The sequence below is a fragment of the Aethalodelphis obliquidens genome, unplaced genomic scaffold, assembly GCF_003676395.1.
Source record: "Aethalodelphis obliquidens isolate GAN/ISIS:26980383/991018 unplaced genomic scaffold, ASM367639v1 scaffold14, whole genome shotgun sequence".
Taxonomy (NCBI): Eukaryota; Metazoa; Chordata; class Mammalia; order Artiodactyla; family Delphinidae; genus Aethalodelphis; species Aethalodelphis obliquidens.
In genome coordinates, this window is record NW_020837958.1 from 25,999,711 (window position 1) to 26,026,467 (window position 26,757).

Consider the following 26,757-nt stretch of genomic DNA (forward strand, 5'->3'; position numbering starts at 1 on the left):
AAGGGCAAAACTGAAAGCAACAAACTTAAAAAAACTGGTGCTTGAGAAAAGAAATAGAAAATTCTGGAGCGAAGGGGAGAGGCGTGGCTGCCGACAGCCTCCCAAAGCCATACGGGTGTGTTGGCACAGGGAAGCGAACTCTCCAGTAACTGGCGTTGCCAAGATGGTGTGCCGGCGGCTGAATCTCACAGTGGCGGTGCATGCCAAGAAGCTAGGGCCCACGTCCAAGGGAGGGAAGCCTGGAGCGGAACTCGGTCAACCCCAGGGTTCACCCGTGTTTTGTCTTCCCTACAGTCCTTTTTAGGTTTTGTTTTGTTTTGGTTTTTTTTGCGGTACGCAGGCCTCTCACTGTTGTGGCCTCTCCCGTTGCGGAGCACAGGCTCCAGACGCGCAGGCTCAGCGGCCATGGCTCACGGGCCCAGCCCCTCCGCGGCATGTGGGATCTTCCCGGACCGGGGCACGAACCCGTGTCCCCTGCATCTGCAGGCGGACTCTCAACCACTGCGCCACCAGGGAAGTCCTTCCCTACCGTCCTGCGAGGTTAATTAAGAGTCAGACCCTACAATTCAGAGTTCCCCAGCCCCCCGCCCCAGAGTAAGTGGCGAGTTGGAAACTTGTACAGGTGGACTCTTAGGTCAGTGAAGTGAACTCGGTATGGAGGACTGTTAACCGCTCTGCACAACGTGAGAGAGGGTCAACCTCCTTGCTTCTTACCTTCTTCAAACCCATCCCGGAATGAGCCCGAGCGGCTCATGGTTCGGCTCTTCTCGTCCAGGGACATGGAGCTGTTCCGGAAGCGGCTGTCCGTGTACGGGTCGTACTGCCCGTCGGCGTTGGAGAGGCTGTGGGTCCTCAGCATGGTCGGGTTGGACAAGCTAATCTGGGTGACAGTGGTGGGACTCGCTGGAAGGAAAGGAGTCAGTCAAAGGGCTGGAGATTCATGTCCCGGCTCAAATCCTAAAGGGGGACGAAGAGGAGGCCGCTTACGATGAGCCATCCCCGTCCCCGTCAGCTTCTCTCCCTTGTCTATTTTCTCAAAGGTGGTCACACCGGCACCTGAGTAACACACTTACAGCTAAAAATGAGGGAGGAAAGGTGGGTCAGTTCCAGAGCGAGGCTCTGGGCCTCAGCTTTCCAACCTGGCACATTCAGACAAGCTAGTGTCACCTTCCAGGCATGAGCTAATTACTTTCTGGGCTCATCTGGAACAATTCTCCCTAAAGCCAAAAGCCCAAAATAGTCCAGCCGGGCTTTTGATCAGATGGGAAGCATTTGTGCATGACAAGAAGCCCTTGCCTCAAAGAGTTACAGCCAGGAAAGAACAATATGAACACAGGTCTCACTGTCTCAGACGGGGAAGAGTTCATAATGGTGCCGGCAGAGCTTCAGTGCAAAGGGGTGCATTTACCTTCGCGAAACTGGCTTTCTTATTAAAATCCTGTCCATTTCAGTAACGTAAGATAGTTCAGAAGTATGCCTTCGGTTCATTAACGATGAGGAGTTAACCCTTACTTGATCAGAAGTCCTGAAAGACTGAGTTTATTATTTACAATAATCAGAAAAGGCTGCCTCTCTAAAGAACGAGATGAGACTGGAGAAAATATTTCCCTCTCTTTCCGTCTTGGAAGGAGCAGCTCTCATCCTGCCACCTTCGTGTAACCGTTCCCAGTCACTTCAGCCAGGACTGTTCTTTCCTTTTTCTGTGTATACTTGCTACCGGATCATATGCAGTTTTTACACGGATTCATAGAAAGCTTTGGACTGTTGTTCTCTTTTACCTATCTATGAGTCTGTGTGGGTGTTTGTCTCTCTAAAAGAAGCATCCGTTGACATGTCAGCAGGGACCGTGTTACAAATTCTTTTCCTTTCCTCACTGTGCCAGTCAAAGCATGATGTCACCGGTAGGCATTTCCAAGAATATCTGCTCGGTCAAAACCTGATCTTTATTTCCGGTTTAATAAAGCAATGAGGATGACCAAACATGGGATACGCTATAAAACCTACATCTTCAGAGGTCTTAGAATACATTCTTCTCATTCCGTGGATGGTTTGCTCTTTGCTATAACCCCACCTATATCAACCGTGTAGAGAAAATTACTGATAGAGAACCAAAACGCATTTTTCTTTTCTTTTGCTATCAATTGCCTATAATCAAACTACACTGCTGAGGGCTGATCAGATACTGAGAGTGATGTGACCACAGGTCTCTTTCAAAATGCAAGATAACCTCTGCCCTAAGGCGCTGATCAACACAGTTAATGCCAAGTAGCTACTCACCAAGCTGAGAAAAGTTGAATCTTGTTCCGGAGGGAGAAGTTACACTGGAGCCAGAGGAGAAAGGAGAGTTGGCGGCCGTGTCCTGCAGGCCTCCTGCAGAGTGGGACCGTAACCATTCTTTTGCGTCTTCTTGTGTGCGAAGCTGGGAGGTGGGGGTGTACCTGGACAGACAGAAATCAGGCTGGGATTAACTACGAACAACGCTTATGAAAATGAGCTCTCTGGAGCTGACGATAAACATATAAAAAGAAAATATACATCCAAAGGTGACGTTTGAAAAATCAGATCGCTACACATCCCGAAACTCACAAAGTTTCTCAAAACCTTTTTTGCTACTTGGCTGTCTTTGGGGGAAAACTGCAATTCCTTTCAGTTTTGAGGGAACTACATAAAGGGAACAAGATGGGTAAACGCTCAAACGAGCCGTCCCTGGGCGTATCTGTAACATGTTGATTCATGACGGTGTCATTTCAAAGCCTCCACCTTGACAGGACTGAAGCAGCAAAACAAGCTGCTGTCAGAGCTCTGAGGAAGTTTTAATTAGATAGCTCATGGCATCTGCATTCTGGAGGGCAAGTAAGTGGCCATGAATCACGGAGTATCAGAAACCAGACACGCAGAGGAAGGTATGAGGAGACCGACGCTGACAGTAGTTACTAGAATCTGGTAGAAACCAGTCTTCACAAAAGGAACCCAAATCATTGGGTCTCACACAGGGGAGGGTCTTCAGAAGTCACGGGGTCCACCTCGTCATTAATTCTGAAATGTATTTGGTAATGATTTATTGAACGTCCCCAACGTGCCAGGTGCCTTCACAGACGTTATCTTACTGAAGCCTCGGACTCTCCCAGCAACACAGATGCTATTATTCCTGTTTTACATTCAGGGAAGGTGACGGCCTGCCTTGAATCACGTGCCGAGATTTCAATCCATATTTGTCTGATTCCCAAATCCATTACGGATGCTGCCAGTGGGCTCTTCTCATTATGCCCACAGGCAGCATCTCGAATGTCTAAAGTGCCCCAGTGGCCAGAGTACTTTGGACTTATAAACAGATTACCGTGGGGTTACTACGGATTACGTAAATAGAGGGGTCCTCTTGACTTAGGACAAGGTGTTGTCAGTGTGTTGGTATTGGATGTGTGTGTGTACGGAGCGGGTGAGCTAGAAAGGGAGTCACAGTGAGAGGGAACATAAACACGATTCTTCCTTAATGTTTTTACTATAGTTGGACTTTCTAGGTCCCATCAATTGCCTGAGGATACCCTGTCACTTACCTCTATTCTGAATTTTTTTAAAAACTGATTTTAACAGCTAGAGCTACATAATTTTCACAGAATAGATCTGCTCCAGAAATATACACATCAGCATTACGAAATGGCGATATTCGAAGATGTGAGCTTCCTCTGGGAGCGACGCTGGGGCGTCAAGGTCAAACTCACGTGAAGAGTGGATATGATTTAAGCATCAGCCTGAGTGCCGACAAGCATGACGGAAACTGTTAAGTACTAAAGGCCTTGCCAACTGCCCCCTCGAAGGCCACCGTGCTGAACTTCCTCCGTCTGGAGGTCGGGTGGGGCTTTTTCAATACTTTTATTCTTAGATTTTTAGATTTGGCTTTACTCGGAACTCCTGTTGAAAGGAAGCATTGATACCTACCTCCCATTACTGGTCAAAATGCTCTCAGCCTTAAGTACTGCTGGTTATTAACTACAGACATACACGACAGCAACGAAACATTTCATTCCAAGTTCCATGTTTTGCGAAAGCACTTACTGCTTGGTGCGGGGTGAAGCCGATGCTACAAAGAACGAGGTGTTTAGAGAGCGGGAGAAACGACAGCTGTAACCATGGGACATTAAGATCACGGGCCAGGCGTTAGGGCTGAAGTTCTTCTGGGTGGCAAAGTGAGGTGGATGGCGTGAGCAGTGGTGACTTATAGCATCTTGTTTCACCAGGACCGGCGCCAAAAACGAGCCATCACTTACAGTGAATGCGAGGACATTCGCTCTTGGAAAGAAAGTCCTTACTTTCTTTACATCAAAAAAATGAACACACCCATGTCTTGCTGGGCATTGAAAATTGACCCGATTTTCGATTAGAATATTCAGCCAAGTGCAAAGCACCTGTCCTCAGCAACTTTCCATGGACCAGAAAGTTAAAAATCTTCAAATTGGCGGGGCGGTGGGGTGGGGGGGATATTTCTCTCCTTTGCTCTGTGTCCCGGCTGACAAACCAACATGCTACAAGTCATATCCTTTCTCTTGGAAGACAGCCCGTGAATGGAATGGTCATGGCAAAGTGATCAGCGATTAAACCCACTGGCCCCAGAAGAAGCGGTCACCGCTCTCCGGGCTTGCTCAGGGATGGCTGTCATGAGATGGTCTGACCACAGTAAGCCTGAAAGAGCACAGCCTCTGCTCAAGCAAAGAAGCCGACACACAGAGAGATGAGAACGAGAGGGTTGCGAGGGGAGCCATCGTCCACAGGGTCCTGCTGCCAAAGCGGGGACCCCCAGCCCAGCCCAAGCCCCACCAGCCACGAGAGAGCCGCACAGCCGAGCCCCAGAGCCACACCAGATGGCACGGATGCAAGGAGAAAACACAGATACCTGAGTCCTTTTTTAGGCAAAGTGTTCCTATCAAGGTGCGGGTCACTGTAGGAAAGTCAAAACAAACATAAGAACCTCAGAGAAGCACAGGGAAAGCAGGCCATGTGAGGGGGGGAAAGAGCCAAGAGATCTGGGGGAAGAGACTCACTTCACCAGGGAGGGGTCCTCTGCATGCAACACATCCACAGCCACGGGAACAAAGGAAACCCAGGCCTGCGCTCACACCCAGGCATCCTCCACCCCCGTCCCCAGGAGGCCTGATCCACTCGGCCCCAACTGCTCCACCTTTTCCACGGGTTCAAAGCCCAACTAAGGATCTGCCCCCCATCTGGAAGCAGAGCCCATGCCTTCCGCGGCAGAGAGACACGCCGGGCTCCCCGCACCCCTAAGCCCTCTGGCCCGCCACCAAATGCCACTGGCGATGACTTCAAGTGAGAGAAGGGACTTGCTGGAGAGTTTCAAGAGGCCAGCAGTCTGCATATTTGGAATTCATCTGTAACAAGTGAATTCCAGGTCCCTCTCAGTTTCCGAGGCTGTCATTGGGCGGAGCTAGGAGCTGAGCCCTGGGCAGAGTCGGGGCACGTTACGACCTGCTGGCTGATAAAGTCACAGCATTCGGATTTCCAAAGAGCTAGGTTTAAAGGCTTGGTCTATGAGTCTGACAAAAGCAAAGTTGTCGCTGTTAATGGGGTGAAGAGGGTTTTCATTAATTTTTTTCCCCCTGGCACGAAACAACATCTGCTCATTACGTTTGGCCAAGCCATGGCTTCCCCACAAACTCAAGGTCAAGATCCATGTCTGAGGCCCACCCTCAGGGCATCTGGGGGCCAACAACACTCCACATATTCTTCTTACAGAAAACGGGCACACAGAACACCACAGCCTGCGAGACACAGAGCCGATCCGCAGCAGAGGCCTTTGAGAGGGCAAAGAGCCAGCTGCGTGGGGAGCAGGGGTGTGGGAGACAAAGGTGAGGGCCGCAGAGCCGCGTGGTGGGCGGCAGGTCACTTCTGGGCTCGGAGGGGGAGGGGAGAGAGGAGAAAGGGCAGGAAGCTGGGAAGCAGGAGCATGCCACGGGGAGGCTGAGATGCCAGTGAGGGCTTCTGCCGCCCCTCGCCAGGTGGCAGGCTTGAGGTTCCTTCCCAAGCTGGGAGAGGAGGGGCCAGCCCCTCTCCACCTGTTTCTGAGTTTTGTGGGCAGCGGAACAGACCCTCACAGGCATGTCTGGGGGGGTCACAGAGCACACCAGGGCCACGAACACAAGCGGAAGCCGCAGGTCAACAGCCTCATACAAGACATCTGGCTTGACACAGGGGGGCAGAGGAAGCTAGAGGCTCGGTGGCGTCCCCGGCCTACAACGTCATTACCTGTCCTGTTTCCTGGGCAGAGTACTTCTGCAGAACTTAGGGCTAGCGGCAGGGGAAGAGAGAGGGCTAGAAGGCCAGGCAGGTGGAAAACAAGAGAAGGTGCATTAGATTGGAAGGAGGGGGTGGGGTTATTATACACAACGACTAGGACGTTTTTCTCATTTCCAGAGCTGATACTGGCTTTCTTCCCCATGTGGAGAAAATGGACATGTATCGCTACTGCGGTGAGATTCAGAGCTTTGAGGAGAATTCTGGTTTCTTGATTTCCTATCGCTCTGGCCTGCGGCCCTTCAGTAGGAGGGTGTCTGCCCCGAGGACCAGCGTGTGGACTGAGCTGCCTAAGGAACATCCCACCACACGTTCCACAGCTGCAGCCGCCCCCTGCTCAGACAACACAATTACAAGGGGCAGGGAAAGAGGCAGTGATGAGCAAACAATAAAAAGGAAGGACTTCGAAAGCGGAATGCCCTTTCAAAAGGCAGCATGAAATCTGCCCCCAAGAGACTTCCAGCAGCTCCATGCACTGAGAAAAACCACAGTGAAAAAGACAACAGGAAGCAGAGCCAGGCTTAATCCATCCCCAACTGGCTTCCCTCTGGAGAGACGGCAGTGATCAGGAAGAGAGAAATCTCCCAGCAAAGGTGAGCTAACACTTGGGCTTCCTGACATAATCTTTGGACTCCCGGAAGGGCGTCTTTCGGGGAGATAAAGGCAGCCAAATACACAGCACCAACCTTTCCGACAGTGTGGTCTTCACACTGTTGGTTCTGACAAAGGGGGTCAGGGCGTCATCCTTAGAGGCGGCAATGAGGCCGGTGGAGGAGTTGTGACTCAGCGCCCCTCCGCTGCCCAGGGAGATGTCAATGGACTCGCAACTGGTGTGGAGGCTGCTGACCGACTGGAAGCCCAGGCCGTCCTTGCTAACGGCCGAGGAGCTGCTGGCGTTGGTGCCCCACGTGAGGCTGTTGGAGGGGCCCGAGTGGGCGGAGCTGGGGCTGGAGGCCAGGGGGGACTGGGTGCTGTCTGCGTTCTTACTGTAGAGAGGGCTGCTGCTGCCGCTGCTCAGGACGCCGCTGCCCGAGGGGGACTCTAAGTTACCTTGCTGGCTCAGGGTGGCATGAGGGTTGGAGATGACCACCGAGTTTTTCATGTTTTCGGCTGTGGCGATGGGCACTTGCTTGGTAGGCTTCCCACCAAAGAGTCTGCGAAGAGACAAAGGTTTACACGGGTTGAACACCCAAAGCCCAGGGACGCCGGCCGTCAGAGGAGGGTGGGGCACAGGAGCTAGTGAGAGTCCCTGGGGAGGGAGGCGCAGTCCTTTCTACAGCTCGAGGCGCTCCCCTGGGAAAGGCTGCCACACAGCGGGCCAGGGCACTGGTGGAGCAAAGGCTCCACCTTCAAGTTCTAGGATGCTGCTGAGACCCTGGATCTACCTGAGCCAAAGGGAGACGGGGAGTAATTTTCTACAGGCCTATCCCTCGCTGGTCCAACATCTTGCTTTCCTTTCTTTCCATAAATAGAGTAACTAGAAAACTGCCCTTGCCCAGGAAACATCTCAAGGGAAAAGATCACCTTTGTATCCATGATACCAGGCACAAAGCAGGCACTCCGTTTATGACAGTTCAGCTCCAAAGGAGTTGGTTTCTTTGATCTCTAAGCAAACATGCAGAATCAAGAACAGGAGGCTGGATCTGGAGGCGGCCTGGGCAATGCAGCCTCTCAGATGTATTCTCACATGAAAGCCCAGCCTGAAAGATGTGTCTTTTAGGTCCAGAGAGCTAGTACTGTCCAGTGATACACACAAACCTTGTGGGGTTCACAAGATGTTCAACCAGACACGCTGGGTGTGAACTGTGTCTCTGTGATAGACACACAGAAATGCCATTGCATGTCATCTCCCCCACTGCTCATGACCACAAATGTGCTGTCAGAACACAGGGAATGGCACAGACACTTCCCTCTTCCGTTGGCAGAGGGTTCTCTGGTAGGATGGAGAAACTGTCTTAAAGTTGAAGGACAGTACATACTCTAGAAATGTAACGGCTTTATTCTATCCACTAAAACTGTCATGGAACAGGTATCTCCAAAAAGAGACTATACTACTACATACTAGGATAGGCAGGTTGCCTTTCACCCAGCTAGGCAAAGTGGTGTGAGTTTGACCTCCGACCTCTCCAAACAGTTGTTACAAATCCCAATTGTTGTAAAAATAAACAAACACACAATCAACCCTCACTACAATGTCTGGTGACAGAAGAGGAACACTTTTTGCCTGGTGACAGAGAAAGAACTATCCTGTTGCAGAACCTTGGCTTTAGAGTACTTACACACCTCCAGTGTCAGGGACCTCACTACTTTATACTCCAAAGGCTAACTGGCTCCGTTGCCAAGCACTTCCAATTGTTACAAAACCAAAATCTAACCCACCTTCTTCCAACTTTTATGCCTTGCTCCTAATCCTGCTATGTGTAACTACACAGAAAAAGCCCAATCTTTTGTCTGTTAGTCCTTCAAGCCATTTGAAGAGAGCTACCACACTTCACCTAAGATTCCTCTTCTTCATACTAATGCACAAAGAGAGAATTCAGAACACCTTAACAATTTAGGAAAAATGTAATTGCTAGGAGTGGGCTGAAAGGTGCTCAATTCACAGCCTAAGAAGCTGCATGCATTTTCAAGTATTCTATTACACTAGCCTAAGGGTCTAGTAAAATGCCTTTGTAGTTACTAAAGGAAATCTATAATACCAAAGAGTGAATATTACATATAATACTTGAGGCAAGAAGCAGAGAAAATTTTCATTTACAAGGCAACCTGTTAAAACAACAAAGAGCAGCCCAATAAGACTTTCCCCTGAAAAAATAATCATTACTGAAATTCTAATAATCAAGTCTAGACAAAGAACAGTGAACTGCTGCATTATGCCTTTCATGTGGAATGCTTGTTCTGAAGGCTTTGCAAACATTCCCATTCATCCCCAAATATGTACATGTGCACATAATTCTTATTTTTTCACTGCTAAATTTTCTATCCTTGGACTTACTCTTTCTTACGACAAGAAATTTCCTGAAAAGGTAGGATGAACTCTGCTCTATGCAGCTGCAGTTTAAAGCGAATAATCAATTTTAACGTACAAATTTCCACCCGTTGTGGAAGTACAGGAAAATGCCTTTTTCAGGTAATAGGAAATCAAATTCTCTTTTTCAAAAACACTTCTGCTTTGAGTTGTTTTTTCTTTCTTTTTTTTTTTAAAGGAAGCTAAAATTTCAGGCACTGATTTGGAATTACGCGCGCAGTATAAAAACGTATGTGGGGGATACTGGACTATTTGGGGAAAAGATCTGGCCATTATGCCACTGTCTGGCATAAAGATGAGGAATCTGAGCCACAGATTAAAAACAAAACTGCTTCCAGATCTAAGGGAGTATTAGGATCTCACCTTCGATGGTAGCTAACTTTTATTGAGTGCTTACTATGGGCCAGATGTAGCTACGTAGATTAATGGACACAAGAACCTGTAGGTAGGTATCATCATCCCAATTTTACAGATGAGAAAACGGAGGCAGAAGTATTAAGAGAGGTTCCGTGGTGGCTAATTAAGGTGGACCTAGGATTCAAACCCAGGATGATTGATTCCAGAGGCTTATGTTTTTCATGCCAACATGGGAAAATAATCAGTTGAGCAGAATTGCTGGCAGCATCCGACCAAACAGCTTTACCCAAGGACTGAAGTGGAGAAAACCAGCGGCGGCTTCAGCTAAGAAAACAGGAAGTTATTAATCCAGGATGCCACTCCATGTATTCCAGTTCCACTCAGTGCCATTTACCCACTTACCTGCGGAGCGTGGGAGAGGCCACATCAGGGTACTTGGCCCCTGGCTGGAGAGTGGCCTGAGCCGCACTAGACACAGGCTGGGCTGCCGGGTTCACCTTCACTGAGTTACAGGAAGCCACGCTCTCGTTGTCGGATGAGATGCCTTTCTCCTTATCGGTCTGGTTGACCAGACCTGGCAGAGAGCTGCCCAGGGCTGTCTTGGAAGGCTCCCTCAGCTTGGGCACCGGCAGGCCTGCTGACTTGCTACTGATGTTGGAATCTATGCTGCTGGTACTAGACCTGTTCCCAGCCCCATTCCGGCTGGTGGATTTACTGGGCCTTGGCAGACTCCGGTACTGTAAATTTGTCCGGGAGCTAAGAGACAGATACCCATCATCCTGATTCTGAGCCCCATCCATGCTCGTCTTCCGACCGGTGGACCGACCGACAAGTGCGGACGACTTCGGGATTTTGCCCAGTGTGGCTGACCTGCTGGTGACAGTGGCCCCACTGGCTGTGATCATGGCCAAACCAGCGGCAGAGCCACTCTGCTTCTTGAACCCAAAGCTGTTGGCGTTGGCAGTGGGCGTCCTGGAGCTGCCGGGGAGGGGTTTCTTGGATTCATCCCCACTGCTGCGGCCAGCATCTGACGGGGAGCGCTTCACCTGGGAGGCTTTGGGAGACAGCCTTCCTTTCTCAGACACCTTTGCATCATCTGTTTTTCCTGAGAGAGAGATCAGAAAGGTTAGCCTGCAGACCAAGAAGTCAGCTCCGCCAGCTGACTGTTTAAAATTCTCCCCTCCTCCAAAGAACTAGCTCGCTTTCTCCTGGGGGAAAGCAGTCCCCTTGGGAGACAGAGGAAAGAGCTTTTTATAAAGATAAGCGCGTCTACAACTGTCACCGTGAGGCTTTTAGGAGATGTCAATGGTTTTCCTCATTCGCAAAGCAGTCTAGATTTACCCAGAATAAAGCAAAGCCAGCCAATTACTGATATGTCTGGGAAAGAGACCTTGTGTTTTATTGGCCATTCTCCCTCTGTCCATTGAAAAGCTGTCCCTATCATTTTCAAGGGGTACCCCACCTTCCTGCAAAAACACTGCCCTCGTTTACACACATCCTTAAATCACGGACAACGTCAATTCAACACACCGACAGCTCCTAACCACGTGCTCTTGAATAGCCTTCACTGGGTATGTTAGCTCCGACCCAGCACATGCTTAAACCGATTCAACATGTCTCGGCAGTTGAACCATCTTCAGAATTTCAGAGGCTCTCATGCTTACATACTTCCACTTGGAGAAAGGTAAGGATGTGAACCTTTCTGAAAGCTGGCTATGAGCAGAGTCTAAACCCTAAGAAGAAATACCTGTGCATTTTATAGGGATTTAAAAATATCATCAAGCCCTCGCTAGAGTGACTGCGGTTCAGGTTTTGAAAATGACAAGTGCCCACGCATGCCTGACTCACCAGTTCCTGGGGTCTTCAGCGTGCCTGCCGGGGCAGCCGGCTTCGTCCTCGGCATGGTGATGCCCACCTGAGCTGTCATGCCTCGCCGCCACGAGCCTGTCTGAGAGATGACGGGGTTCTTCTTGCCCGACGTGCTTTTGTCGGACTCGTCAGACACATCAGAAGGATTCCGCCTCCACTTCGACCCCGGCTCCATCTTTATGCCGCTGTCTGACCCTCCGTCTGACTTCTTGACGTCATCGCCGGACCACAGGGAATTCCTCTCCACCTGTGAGTGCTTCTCAGCGTCGGTCTGCGAAGGAGACCCTCTGAATTAGTCTTTCTCAAACCCCAGGCTAGAGAGCCCCTCACCCCAGAGCAAAAATGCCCATGCCCTGGACAAGTTAAGGGAAAAATAACAGATGACCACTTTAAAATGTTTGGGCCTTGTACTCTGGTTGTCTTGTTAGGAAGCCTGATATGTTGGGTCCAAGGAAAGTAAAGAATACGAATATGTCCTAAAAGGGAGTGAGGGAGGAGAGTAAAAAGAGCCAGAGGGAAACGAGGGACAGAGCCCCATGGAGGAGAACCAGTGGACGGAGCTGTGACAAAAATTCAGCCACCAGCTCTGCCACTTGGCGAGCAGCCTCCTCGAGCTCCGGCAGCCCGAGCTCTGCCCAGCTCACGGCCTCCCAGCCCATTTCCCTTTGTTCAACAGCTCCCATCACTCCACCGGCAGCCAGATCTCTGGATCGAGCACAGCGCCACAGTCTAACGCACCGAGAGCGAGCGAGAGAGGGCGGCTGCTAGCTCCCCTCGAATCAGGGAGAGAGAGGGGCCGAGAGGAAGCGAAGCCTCAGAAGCCACTTCCTCCCCACGACACCATGTGCTCCCACCCAGCTCCATTCATATGCCGCTGCTGGCTCCTCTTGTGGGATTTTGTGCAGACGGGGGATATAATTAGCCAGCTTTCTTTGGAAGAGGCCTGACCTGCTGGCCACAGAGCCCAGGAGGGGACAGAAGCGTGATGGTTAATCATGTGCTGCAGTTAAAAGCCGTAACTCGCTAACCAGAAAGCTTTGGGGGCCTCCCTAGGGGTTGGGGCCAGTCTGAGCAGATTTCAGCGGGGAGAAGCAGTGCAGTGAATGGGGAAGGGTGGTCAGCAACAGTTTAGGGCGGCTCCCCTGCGATACAGGTCCCATATTTGCTGTACTTAACTACCAAGCGTGGGCAACACCAGCAAGGTAGCAAATCAAAACGACCCCCCGGCAAGAATCTGGCCTGATGCTCGTCACTCGAGATTAGTACCGATGGCTTCCTGCACGGAATACGCTGGCAGAGTGGGAGCAAAGATACATACAGACAAGCAGCCCAAGTTCAATCGCCTCTCTATCGCCACCACAGCCTCCCCCCTCTCCCTCAGCCACCTCATGGGTGCCTTCAGTTGTTTGGTCATTCCTCAAACATCTCCACGAGGTACCAGGCATAGAGAGGACGACAGAAACACTGCTGGGCTGCGAGAAGCTCGTCGTTCAGCTGCGGCAAAGGACAGAGACAGAGGCGTCCCCACAGCAGGCACGCAATCAGGCTTGGTGAGGAAATGAGCAAATCGGTCGGCGAACACATGCTTCTCGAGCTACAGCACACTTTAACAAAACGACCTCATCCGATCCCGACCGCTGTCTGGTCAAGGAGGGTAAGCAGGTAAGTAGAACTGTCTTCATCTCAGTTTTACAGAGACGTGGAAACTCACGGCACTTGCTCCGTGTCCCAACTACACCAGCCCGTGTTCCTTCCTCTAAATCTTCCAGTGTATTCATTCAACCAGAATTTCCTCCATGCCCGTGGTTTGCCGGGCACTATGGTGGGTCTGAGGACCTGTGAGTAAGATTGGTTCCCATCCCTTCTGAAGTTTATGATCCAGTGAAAGAGGCAGGGATTGGAAATATAAGACAAATAAATGGAAAAAGACAAGGAGTCTGAGAGAGAATTACAGGCAGTGATGTAATTTAGATTATGATGACGGGGGTAAGGTACAGTGGTCTGGTAAGGCCTTTTTGAAGAAGTGTCCTAAAGAATGAGCAGAAACTTACCGAGAGAAGAGTTTAGGGAAGAGCATGCCAGGTAGAGGGAAGAGTATGTGCAAAGGCCCTGAGGCAGAAAATATCTTGGCTTTGGAAACATTCACTCAACAAATATTTACCGGTACCGCTGTGTGCCAAGCAAGCTTTTGGGTACTGGGAATACTACAATTAATGAGAACAAAATATCAATACGAATCATCAACCTCCTGGAGCTTATGTTCAAGTACATTCTAACACATTCTTTTACACTCTAAGAGGTACTGAAAACTTAGTACATACCACATCCTGGGGTACTGCATTAATTATTCCTTTAATGCTCCTATACGTTATTTTCCCTGATCAAATTATAGGGATGCTAATAGTAGGAGCAGTAACAATTAAAATTTACTAAACGTTTACTATGTGCTAGGCACTGGGCTAAAGTGCTTTACATGGACCATTTAATTTAATCTTCACCAGAAACCTATGAGGAGGTTATAGTTCGTAGTCTCGATTTTACATGAGAACACTGAGGCACAGAGTGGAAAAGAAAATTGCCCAAGATCACACAGTGCAAGGATTCCAGGGAGCCTGAGTGCAGAGCCCATATTTTAGCCATCAGGCTATGCTGCCTTCCTGGAGAACAAGTCCAAGGACTTGAGGATGCTGCATGTCCAGGGGCACCTAACATAACACCTACACCCAGTAGATTCTCCTTCCACCCTGGCTGGCCGGTGGTTCCCCAGCTCCAATTCTGGAGCAGTTCCAGCCTAGCCTCTGGGTGGGACCTCCAGAACTGATTCCACCCCAGTGGCAGAGAGAGTGCACACATCCCTGGTCTGGGACTACAGTTGAATCCCCCTCTGGAAAGAACAATCCTCCAACCATCACAGCCCCGCAATGTATGTGGTCCAGGGTGGTAGGCTTCCCAGCTGCTCTCCGCACAGCGGCCTCTGCCCGGGACATTACACTGGCTGTGAGTTCACATCTCCTTAGCAAACCCCTGCTGAGCTGTGTGCCAGGTCATGTGGTGGCACCAGGAGGGATTAAAAGATGAAGAAGGGCCGGGCTCTCTGCCCCCAGAGCTTACAACAGGAGGGCCAGCAGGACAGCCACGTGGGATGTACGAAGAGCTGCACCCTCCCCTCTGCCAGCTGTGCCCATCTCAAGTGGTACCTCCTTTCTGTAGCTACTCCTACTGTAAGCCCACTTACTCCTTCAGCATCCAAGAGGGAAGGCAGGGAAACAGCCACACTCAAGGAGGAAGAGGGCCTGGAAGATGGGAGAGTTCTCCCCTGAGGGCCCAGGTTCCCCAGAGACTGAAGAGGGGAGGCCAGTCTTCTGAGAGCGAGAGGATGGAACCAAGGCGCTGAGGAACGAGGTGCAGCCGTGGGGCGGGAGGTGGAGGGAAGAGCGTGGGCTTGGGGTCGGACAGACTTGAGGTCAAGTACTAGGTGCTGCAACTCCCTCCTGTGCTGTGTGTGACCCTGAGGGAAGTGGCTGAGCTTCTTTGAGATTGTTACCTTGTGCGTGAAACAGCGGTGATAACAGACAGGTGTCTCAGAGAGCTGACGGTGGGCGCAATGAGCTCAAGGTGGAGGGACTCAATTTTAACAGTGGCTCTTTTGTCACCAACTGTCCCCCCTCTGAAAATCTCCAGCACTTTAGCATTTAATCTACTTCTGTCTTGCATTAAGGTGAACAGGGTACTTGTCTTTTGTGCTCTTAGGCCACAAGCCTCTAAGAAGCCAGAGACACTGCCGTCTTCAAGCCCACACCATCCCCCGCGGACTGAGATGCTACACTGGCTAAAGTCTGAGTCCCAGTAATAACAGAAACTAGGATCAGCGTCAGCATCATTATCTGCCGCCTTTCTTACTGGGCACTGGGTGCCTCTGCACACATTATTAGCTCATCTAATCCTCTAAACTTGCACTTTTATCTGTATTTGACAGACAAGGAAAGCACAGGTGTGAAGAGGAACGGTAACTTGCCTCAAGTCAGGAGCAGCAGGACCCAGCAGGTGGCACAAGGGGTGCCCCACCCACACCCCAGCCAAACCCTATCCTTACGTCCAGACCATCACCCGAGAGCATCCAGAGAGCCCAGGATTACTCAAGGTCACACAGGACAGGAATCCTTGCCACAGAATTCAGAATTTTGTTTCCTTCAGTAGCAAAAAGTAAACTCACAAGGAATTACCATTTTTTCCCCCTTGTATATTTTATTAAAATTTCAAAGGCAGTGAAAATGAGAGGAATCTTGACATATGCCTTTTTTGTACCTTGGCACCTGGAATGGAACCTTCCACAGACTGAGAGAAAATGCCGAGTCACAAGGACAGGAAGAGATAGATGAAAGGGATGTGGGGAAGTGATGTTCATGTGTGACAAGTCTTCTGCCACCAACACACTGTCCTAAAAACAAAATGCTGCAAAACTTAAGACAAAATGCTCTGACAGGGCTTCCCTGGTGGCGCAGTGGTTGAGAGTCCGCCTGCTGATGCAGGGGACACGGGTTCGTGCCCCGGTCCGGGAAGATCCCACATGCCGTGGAGCGGCTGGCCCCGTGAGCCATGGCCACTGAGCCTGCGCATCCGGAGCCTGTGCTCTGCAACGGGAGAGGCCACAGCAGTGAGAGGCCCGCGTACCGCAAAAAAAAAAAAAAAAAAAAAAAAAAAAAAAAATGCTCTGACACTACAAACAAAGGACATGAATAACAGTCAACTTTTGGTTCCTGACATGAATGGAGGAAAGAAGCAGAGGTATAGGTAATATAGAGGAAGGAAGGAAGGAAGGAAGGAAAGGGAAAAAGGAAAAGGAAATGGAAAGGAAAGGAAACAAACGAAATGAACCATCTGAGCAACTACTGAGAATTAGGTTCTGAGGGAATTCCCTGGAGGTCCAATGGTTAGGACTCAGCGCTTTCAACTGCAGAGGGCCGGGGTTCAACCCCTGGTTGGGGAACTGAGATCCCGTAAGCAGAGTGGCACAGCCAGAAAAAAAAAAAAGAAAAAAGAAAACGAATTAGGCTCATTTATCTGAAAGCATGTTCAGATAAAGAATGTCCATATCGCTCTCACACTCACCCTTCAAGATAAGCCTAGTTACCGTGATTTTATGTAATCACGGGGAGGCAGAGGCTTGGAGAGGTTGAGCTTATCCAAGGATGCCACAGAGCTAGGAGCTCAACCCTGACTTCAAAGGCCGTACCTTTTCCCTGACACTGCAGCCAGACTCACCAGCTCTCCTGGAGAAAGTTGGTCAAGAGGCTGTCAGACCCCAGGCAGGGAGATGCTTTGCCCAGAACACTGAGAAGCAGTGGGTATCTGGGCACGAGTGCCCCATCAAAGACCCTCTCCGTGCTCCTCGACATCCTTGAGGAGACAGTCACTCACAGACTAAGGGGACTTCCATCCCCCAAGGACCGCTCCGCTGTTACCGGCTGCCGCCTCTCTCAAGCAGCTAAACGAGGCTATTCCTTAGGCTTCCAGACGATAGCGCCCCTGTTCCTTAGATGTACTTCCTTTTGGCTGGTCTTCAGAGGCTTTTCAAATAAACTCAGGCAGGCAAGCTGTCCTCAACCTGCTTTCCCAGTGGACACACTGGGCTACTTCTTCCTGCCTTTCCATGCCTCGCCTGGGATGCTTTGTGCTGCCCATTTGTCCAGGGAAACCCATATGTGATGGGAACCTGAATGAGCCCCGGGGAGGATGGCAGTGCACACCTTCCCGCTGCGTGACGCTGCTCCAAGAGGAGTGATGGCCCCTAGCCTTCCTCAGAGTGGTACAGGGGAGGAGGGGAGAAGGCTGCAATTTATGTGGATTTAGATATTTGGAGATGCTCCCTGGACAGGAACAAAGGGATGCCAAAGAAACCATCTCAGCAGGACTCTTTGTAACTATGGGTGCAAGTCTACATTTATTTTATTCCAAGACCTACTTGCTTAATTTTTATTTAAATATTTTAAACTCAAGTAGTTGTAGAGCAAAAAAACAACCCAATAAATAGTAAATTCTTTTTTTTTTTTTTTTTTTTTTGTGGTACGCGGGCCTCTCACTGTTGTGGCCTCTCCCGTTGCGGAGCACAGGCTCCGGAAGCGCAGGCTCAGCGGCCATGGCTCAGGGGCCCAGCCGCTCCGCGGCATGTGGGATCTTCCCGGACAGGCACGAACCCGCGTCCCCTGCATCGGCAGGCGGACTCTCAACCACTGCGCCACCAGGGAAGCCCAATAGTAAATTCTTTACAACCCTTGATGTTATCTTTCTGATCTTGGTCAAAAGACATGCTTGTGTAATATTCTTGAAGCTTTTCTGATGTGACATTTGCTAAATGAAAGCAAAGAGCTGGTCAAGGAGGAGGGGGGCCTTGACATTAACCAAATTCAAATGTATCATTTGTAAATCCCAGATGGTTACTCTGTATCAACGTGGAAAACAGATTCTAACTCCAGGTTTGTGGGAAGGGAACAAAGACAAGGAGACTGTTCCAACAATGTTTTGTTGGCTCAGTGAGCATTTTAGGAGCAAGCTTCTTCCTACCTTGCAAGTAAACAAGAGAGAAACCTACTGATTTATAGATCTCTCTCTCCTCTCTGTCTCTGTCTGTCTCTCCTTCTCTCTTAGTTCCCCAGCTCCGTATCTAAGAACTGTCTAGAAGTTCGGTTGTTGTTACCTTGAAATTAAAATGAGTCTCGGAAAAAAAAAAAAAAATTAGTGTCCACAAGGAAAGGAAAACGGTGGATTTTTTTTTTTTTGGCTGTGCCCCACGACATGCAGGATCTTAGTTCCCCGACCAGGGAATGAACCTGGGCCACGGCAGTGAAAGCACCCAGTCCTAACCACTGGACCGCCAGGGAAGTCCCGGAACCTGTGGATGTTATAACATTTGGCAAGTGGTAGGGACACAGTCTGGCTGGGTGTTTCTAACTTGTGTCTAATAACTAATTAAACAGTGATCAGTTGGTGGTGTGGCTTAGGGGTTTTTTTGGTTTTTTTAATTAACTTTTATAAAATTGAGGTATAACATTCATATACCGAATGTACAATCTTAAGTATATAATTGGAAGAAATTTTCTGAAACTAATGCACATAACTACCCCTCAGATCAAGATGTGGCACATTATCGGTACCCCCCAAATCTCTGGGCTCCCTTCATTTGGGTAGTTTTTTTTCCCTTAACCGCCACAATCCACCCTTGTTTGCCAATGATAATTAGAAATTCAGGCTAAAAATGAAAACTCAAGAAGTCATAGGCAATCCCAGAGGCAACACCTAATAGATTTCATCAGGCAGTCTGTGTTTACGTTTCTGTGGTACAGAATTAATCCCACACTCTGACACATCCTTCATTTAGCCCTGTCCTCAAAGAGAAAGATACCTTTGAAAGCAAAGAGATTCCCAAAGCAGCTCCTATCTGTCCCGAGTGAGACAGAGTGGAGGAAGGAAGCGGATGTGAAAGGAAGGGAGTGAAAGAAGGGGCTGTGTCAGCTCTGCCCTCAAAAGGTCCCTCTGGGAGACTCCATCCCCATCAGACCTTCACATGCGTTCACCAGAGGCAGCGGGCCCCACTGGTGGGAGGGACTCATCCTGAAAAGGATTCCAGTCCATATATGCCAGTGCCACTGTGGGGACTGGTGGTGAGGATGGCAACTCGCTTGTCCACTAGTAAAATGGGCTTATTAGAACCAACCCCTCTGACCACTAAGGGATGCTATGAGGGGAAGCAAACACACCTACACAAAACTGCTTTGGAAGCACTGCATCTGAAACACTAAATCAGAGAGTTTAAAGCAGAGGTTGGAAACTCAAGTGCCTCAGGACAGGCAGGTATTTGAAGGGTGTAGCTGGTTGGCACACAGCGGCATGCGCGCCCTGTCCAAAGGCGGGGACACCTGGACATCTGTTGGTTGTGGAGAATATAGACTCAGGGAGGCGATATCTTCTGATTTTTCAAGAGAAACCAGAAGCTCACCATCATGTGAAGTGATGAACTTTAAAAAACTTGACATGCCGCCCCATTTAAAAGAAGAGTGATACTGTGGGCCAAGTACAATACACTGGCAGGAGGATACGACCCACAGATCTGTTGGGACGTACTGGTCTTCCAGCCCAGGCTTCTTAACGTTGTTCCCACCCCAGCACTCTTGAGGGATCAGACGAACGCCATGGACGCGCACTGCAGACTAAGAACGGCCCGTTGAGTCCAACATCCTTTTTCTTTCTTTTTTTCTTTTTTTTCCAAATAGATGATGAAACTGAGGTCCGGGAAGGAAACAGGATTTGCCAAGGCCACCACAGTGAGAGCGGTGAGTCTCCCCACTCCCGTTTAGCATACCCCGATGCTGGACCCCACCCTCTCCCTGCAGGTAGAGGACAGAGTGAAGACATAAGAGCACAGGCATCAAGCAGGAGGTCGGGCCTCATCTCACGGACCTGGAGATTCTGTGTACCCCAAACAGCCCCCTTGGCCCACAAGCCCAAGGCTCTCTGCTGGCAGGGGCTCTGGGAGGGACCCTGTTCCTTACCTGGACATCCAGGCTCTTACGCGAGGAGGCAGGCGTGTTGGCATAGGAGCCGATGGAGGAGCTGGTGTTGATGTCATCCGTGCTGAGGTTGTCTATGGTGTCGCTGATCCCGCTGCTGACGGAGCTGCTGTCATCCCAGCTGCCAAGACAAACACAGCCTGAGCACCAAGACCTCACACTGCGTCAGCTCAGCAGCGTCTGACGATACAGACAAGTGTGTACCATCCCCGAAGGCTCCGGTGTCGCAAAGCCCCAGACAGAGCTCCTTCGCCTCTGATGTGACTCATCTTCAAGGGTGCCATCCATCCGTTTCGTCTGGCAGCTGGGTGGAGTGGCTGATGTGTACCTTCCCCTGAAGGGCGAGCACCTCCCGGAGCAGACGTGGCTGGACGCCTACACCCTGCCTACCCCATCCTCAGCTTCATCTCGGGAACTTCAGAAAGGCCAAGGGCTACCTGCCAGGCCTAGAGCCAGCGGAGGAGCAGTGGGTTTGGGGGCTGGAGCTGACAGTGGGGCAGAGAAAGAGACAGCAGTGGCACCCTCCCTGGGGCTCAGAGCGGGAGAAAGAACTGCTATGTGAATTCCCTGGACTCCACTCCTGGAGCAAAAAAGCCAAGGGAAGGAAAGTGCAAAAGTCAGCAAAACCCACCAACTCCATTGGCAGTTCTAACTCTAATAATATCCCAGGATGCATCGAAAATAGAGTTCATTTCTCAACCCTCAACTCCATCGAGACCATCGTCCCCCACCATTCAAGTCAAATCTCCAAAAGCAATAATTCTGCTTTTTTCTTCTGCCTTGCCTCCTGCTTCCCAACACCAAGACATTCAGTCAACCCCCAGGTCCGCCCGCCTCTGCTTGCAGAATCTCTCCCAGTGTGCACGGCCCTCCCCGCCCCTGCGCCCTGCGCCTTCAGCTGCTTAGCTCTGCCTAGGTGACTGCCAACAGGCCGGCTGCGCTCTGTGCTCCTCGTCTGCTCCCAGACCATCTATTCTCCCCACGGCGCCAGAAAGATCTCTGTGAAACACAAATCAGATCTATTGCTCCACTGCTTCAAACCCTCCAGCGGCTTCTCAGGGACCCAAACTCTGTACTCTGGCCCTCAAGACCCTGTGATCCAGCCTCCCCGTCCAGTCCTGTCTTGGGCCCCCCTCCATCGCTCACTGGCTCTGGGTTTTCACGTTCAAGGCTTTGCATTTACTGTACCTCTTCTTGGTCACCTGTCCCTTCTTCTTTCTCACTTGAAGAGTCACCTCCCCAGAAAGGCCGTCCCTGGTCCCTCTATCTGCAGTGCCACCTCCAGCCCCCGCCCGGCCAGCATCAAGCCGGTTGCATTTTCTCATTTATTTGGTTGCCGGGTGGCAGATACACAGCAGGTGCTCAATAAATGCTTGCTGATTTAGACACATGGGAGTGGGAAGTTGAGGAGGCTATAAAGTAAGCTTCCAGCATCAGTGTAACACTGCTCTACTTGATCGAGTGACAAAAGGGAAGGATTACTGTTTTCCTATTGTACAGGTGGAGAAACTGAGGCTTAGAAAGGTAAGGCGCCTGGCACAAGGTCAGACTGTAAGAGGTGGAGCAGGACCTGGATCCAGCTGCCCCAGCTTCAGAGCCACCCTCTTTTTTAAAAATAAATTTATTTATTTATTTTTGGCTGCGTTGGGTCTTCATTGCTGCGTGCAGGCTTTCTCTAGTTGGGCGAGCGGGGGCTGCTCTTCACTGCCGTGTGCGGGCTTCTCATTGCGGTGGCTTCTCTTGTTGCGGAGCATGGGCTCTAGGCGTGTGGGCTTCAGTAGTTGTGGCTCACAGGCTCTAGAGCACTGGCTCAGTAGTTGTGGCTCATGGGCTCTAGAGTGCGGGCTCAGTAGTTGTGGCTCACGGGCCCAGTTGCTCCGCGGCATGTGGGATCTTCCCAGACCAGGGCTCAAACCCGTGTCCCCTGCATTGGCAGGCAGATTCTCAACCACTGCACCACCAGGGAAGCCCGTGATTCACAATTTTTAAAGGTTATACTCCATTTATAGTTATTATAAAATATTGGCTGTACTCCCTGTGCTACACAATATATCCTTGCAGCTTATATATTTTGTACATAGTAGTTTGTACCTTCTAATCCCCTACCCCATCTTGCCCCTTGCTTCTTCCATCTCCCCACCGGTGACCACTCGTTTGTTCTGTGAGTCTGTTCCTGTTCTGTTATATTCCCTAGTGTGCTGTATTTTTATAGATTCTACATGTAGGTGCTATCATATAGTATTTCTCTTTTTCTTTTCTTTTTTTTTAAAATAAATGTATTTATTTATTTATGGCTGTGTTGGGTCTTCATTTCTGTGTGAGGGCTTTCTCCAGTTGCAGCAAGCGGGGGCCGCTCTTCATCGCGGTGTGCGGGCCTCTCACTGTTGCGGTCTCTCCCGTTGCGGAGCACAGGCTCCAGACGCGCAGGCTCAGTAGTTGTGGCTCACGGGCCCAGCTGCTCTGCGGCATGTGGGATCTTCCCAGACCAGGGCTCGAACCCATGTCCCCTGCTTTGGCAGGAAGATTCCCAACCACTGCGCCACCAGGGAAGCCCTCTCTTTTTCTGTCTGACTTATTTTGCTCAGCATAATGCCCTCTACGTCCATCCATGTTGTTGCAGATTGCAAAATTTCATTCTTTTTTATGACTGAGTAATATTCCATTGTGTGTACATACCACACTTTTATCCATTCATCTGTTGATGGACACTTAGGTTGCTTCCTTATCTTGACAATTATAAATAATGCTGCTGTGAACATTGGGATGCATGTATCTTTTTGAATTAGTGTTTTTGTTTTTTCGGATGTATACCCAGGAGTGGAATTGTTCTGACACTGGCGTTTCTGAGGCATCAGGCTGCCGCTGTGCAGGCCTTTCGGTGAGGCACAGCTCACTGTGGAGGGCTGAATGGTGGAGTAATGTGGTTAAGTCAGTGCATCATCATCACACAGCCCTGGGTGTAGATACTGACCCTGCCACTCCTGCTCTGGGATATGCTAGCCTCCCGAACCTGGGCTTCCTCCTGGGGAAGTGGGCCGTGTCATATGCCCGTGTGCACTGAAAATTGATGTCATAGACAGCCGTCTGGCATCACAGTAAAGAGGGTGGCTCTGGGACTTCCCTGGTGGCGCAGTGGTTAAGAATTCACCTGCCAATGCAGGGGACACGGGTTTGATCCCTGGTCCAGGAAGATCCCACATGCCACGGAGCACCTAAGCCCGTGAGCCACAATTACTGAGCCTGCGCGTCTGGAGCCTGTGCTCCACAACAAGAGAGGCGGCGACAGTGAGAGGCCTGCGCACCGTGATGAAGAGTGGCCCCCGCTCACCGCAACTAGAGAAAGCCCTCGCACAGAAACGAAGACCCAACACAACCAAAAATAAATATAAATTAATACATGAAAAACTAAAAAAAAATTGTGAATCACTATGCTGCACATCTGAAACAAATAATATTGTACATCAATGATATCTCGAAAAAACAAACCAAAAAAACCAAACAACAAAAACGAAATGCCGATATCTGAGATTTAGAAAGCCAGGAGCTCCCCATACTCCCCCAAGTAATCAAGAGGAAGTTTCAGTTTGTTCCACCAGCTTGTAGGATGCCTGTCTGAGCTCTACTGATCAGGCAGGAAGACGAGGCTTAGTGGAAACCTGTTTTCATCACCTTTCCCTTCGGCCCGCCAATGTGGCTTCCTAAAGCCCACGTGGAGGGTCCCACACAAGTGCAGGGGAAACATGCAAAGGTGGTCCTCAAGTAGGGAGGATAAAGGCAGGAAGTGTGAAGGCTCAGGAGAGGACTTAGGATGAATTCACAGGCCCTGCAGCAGCCCGCAGCTCCGGGTCTTAGCCGGCTCCCCCGCTGTGATGACACTGCTTTGGCCTGGGCTCTGTCCGGTTCGGAATCCTCCTTTAAGGACTTCTCCAAATGCCCTGGCCCACCCTCACAATCTCCTCCTCTGAATTCCCACAGTCTTCCGCATTTGGGTTCATTCTATGCACTCCTGCAGTTTTCTAGCTGTTCTCCGTATGATGGTCTGTCCTACTTTCCAAGCATATGCAGGGGTCTGCTTCGTGATAGTAACAAGTGCATCCCAGGTGTCAGGCATCATGCCAGGTGCTTCCGATACATCACTTATGTCTCCACTCTTCCTATCACACCTGTAAGGGACCTATTATCCTCCCCAGTTGACAAATGAAGAGATCAAGGCTGAAAGAACAAGTATTTTGCCCAGTGCCGTGCAGTCCACTTTGGCATTGGGCTTGAGACGCTGAATCGTCTAATTGCAGAGCACGCGCTCCCTCTGGCCTGCATCATCCGATTCTTCACAACAGCCGCTGGCTGAGTACTTGCCAACATGCCAACTCTACAGTATCTGCACGTATTCTCAGCAACGTTCCTACTCCCTCACAGGTGGCCTTGCTTCCTAATGAGGAAACTTGAGGCCGTGAGAGCTGCCGTCCAGGGCTCTCTGCAGATGCATGGCAGAGCTGGCAGTGAAGCCCTCCCTGACCCTGAAGCCCACCTCCAGAGCAGTGCTGCCACAGCAATGCCAGCCTCACATCAACTCCATCTCCAGGCACACAGTATGTGTTTATTAAACACCTCCTGACTGAACTCACGTAGAGGAGAGACGGGCAGGGCAAGTTCTGATGCAAAACGCAGCCCCAGCAGTGGATTCTGAGCCCGGCTCCCTCCCACTTCAGCCTCTGACAAGTCACAACTTCCTTGCCTCAGTTGCCTTATGGGTGACACATGGATGACACCACCAAGGCTGACAACTGTGGAAGGCTCTGCTGGGAAAAGGGTGACGTAACAGATGAGAAAGGACTCTAATCCACCCTCATGATGAAAAGAAAATCCCATGAGTCTTTAATTGCATCTGCTCTCTAGGGTTAGCAATTTAACGTATCTAAAATTTCCCATAATCCAACGAAGAAGAAAGAGGACAGCCAAGAGACAAGTGGGGCTGGAGGCGAGGAAGGAGGGAACTTAGTAACAGATGCCCATGAATCCAAGCCCCAGATTTTTTTGCTTTGAAATTGTACCCGCTCTTCCTTTGTGGCCTTTCAACACTGAGATGCTGTTGCAGAGGGGCATGTGGCACTTATCACACACACGATTCTTCCCACGTCAGTGCCCAGAGCATCATGAGGCTATGATGAGATTACAGGAAGTCCTTGAAACTGAGCTGGCCCAGAAGGGGCGAACCAATGATCTACCCCACAGAAGAGTGGAGAGGGGAAATTGAGGAGGAGGAAGGAGCAGCGACACAAGGGAAGTCCATGCTGAACAAGAGCGGCCTTGGTGTCCCCCAGGGCTGTCTGTGTGTCAGAAACCAGAGCTGTCCCCACACTCGGAAAACCAGCCATGTCTCCCTCACTTCTGGATCTTTGGGGACACTGACGGATCTATCTAGATATAAAATCACTTAGCTCCAACTTGTCCTTTCTCTAAAATTCAGGGTATTATAAATGGCCATGAGCCACCAAGATCAAGGTCAGTGAGTTCCAAGAAGCATCCTAAGGAAAACTGGGTCCATAAGATGCTCTGTGATAACAATGTGGTCCCAACAAGAGAACGTGGGGTATGCTAGCCCCCTCTTAGAGATTCACGTTGTCCAGGAACTTCTTCACGGTTACAAAGTGCTGGCACGAGCTCTTTAACTTTGCCTAAAAGAGCACTCCCCCCACAGGAGATGCTGAGAATGACACACAGCTCTGGAAGGAATGCAAAGGAAGCCTAGAGCTGCCTCTGACCCACTGGCCCCTTCATCCTTACCTGCCTTAGAAAGCAGTTAGCCCAGAGGCAGGGAAGCAGAGGCAAGAGGAATGACATCACATGAGCTCCTGCATCCAGTCAGTCCAGAAGCCAGAAGCCACTTCTGGGAGACCAAACAGTGAGAACTAATAAAATTCTTTTCTTTTGCTTAAAACGAGTTTGCTTCGGTTTTTGTCACTCGGTATACTTGTGCTAACTACTGGGGAATTGCAATTTGTTTCTAAAACGACTCCAGACATGTGGTTGAGAGTCAGACAGGAAAAATGTGGAAAGCATGCAGAATTCATTCAGGCAGTAAGGACATTAGTTGAATCCAATCAAGTGGCAAAGGAAATTAGGTACAACCTGGGATGGGGTACAGGTCTACTGACCCAAGTCGGGCGATAAATGTTGAAAGAGGTTACAAAACATGATTATGACTCAAACTTGAAAGAAACCCAGAGGATTTGTGTTTGCAGTGAGGTGAAACAAAATTCCAGGTAAGAGGCTCGAGGAACCCAGATGACACGGCAGAAAGAACTACAGTGTACTCAGCCATGGCTCCAGACAATCGTTCTGGACTATGATTTGACCATTCCTGCATCCTGCCCTTGAATCTGATTGAGAAAAACCACATGATGGTTCTGAGCCCACCCGAGAGGATAAACTTCCTCCCCTCAGCTGGGAGTAAGTGACTTTAAATCCTGGGAAAGTTTCAAAAAGATGAAGGGAGATAATGAAATAAATCCTAATATTAATACTTAAGTTTAGGGTGAAAGCTTTGTGATCACTGGGGTGATCTCTCTATATTTATAATATTTAAAAAAATATACGAGACTCTAAAAAGAATAGTCTTGTGATTCGAACCTAAAT

General features: G+C 49.9%; 1 protein-coding gene across 14 annotated transcripts in view; it reads right to left on the reverse strand.

Moving 5' to 3' along the window:
* The window catches only part of NAV2 (neuron navigator 2), an 856,213-nt gene that overhangs the window by 55,970 nt on the left and 773,486 nt on the right, over window positions 1–26,757 (reverse strand). For 9 of the 14 annotated variants that reach the window (XR_003434512.1, XM_027115202.1, XM_027115201.1 and 6 more), the window contains 8 exons: window positions 20,104–20,242; window positions 11,537–11,828; window positions 10,091–10,793; window positions 6,990–7,457; window positions 6,256–6,321; window positions 4,889–4,933; window positions 2,278–2,438; window positions 715–903 (listed from right to left, as the gene is read on the reverse strand). Coding sequence is in view for 13 of the 14 variants with exons in the window: in XM_027115202.1 (XP_026971003.1) it covers window positions 715–903; window positions 2,278–2,438; window positions 4,889–4,933; window positions 6,256–6,321; window positions 6,990–7,457; window positions 10,091–10,793; window positions 11,537–11,828; window positions 20,104–20,242 (2,063 nt within the window). In the remaining variant the exon portion in view is untranslated. The remainder of the gene's footprint in view (window positions 1–714; window positions 904–2,277; window positions 2,439–4,888; window positions 4,934–6,255; window positions 6,322–6,989; window positions 7,458–10,090; window positions 10,794–11,536; window positions 11,829–20,103; window positions 20,243–26,757) is intronic. The other 5 variants (XM_027115197.1, XM_027115198.1, XM_027115199.1 and 2 more) reach the window with 2 other exon arrangements.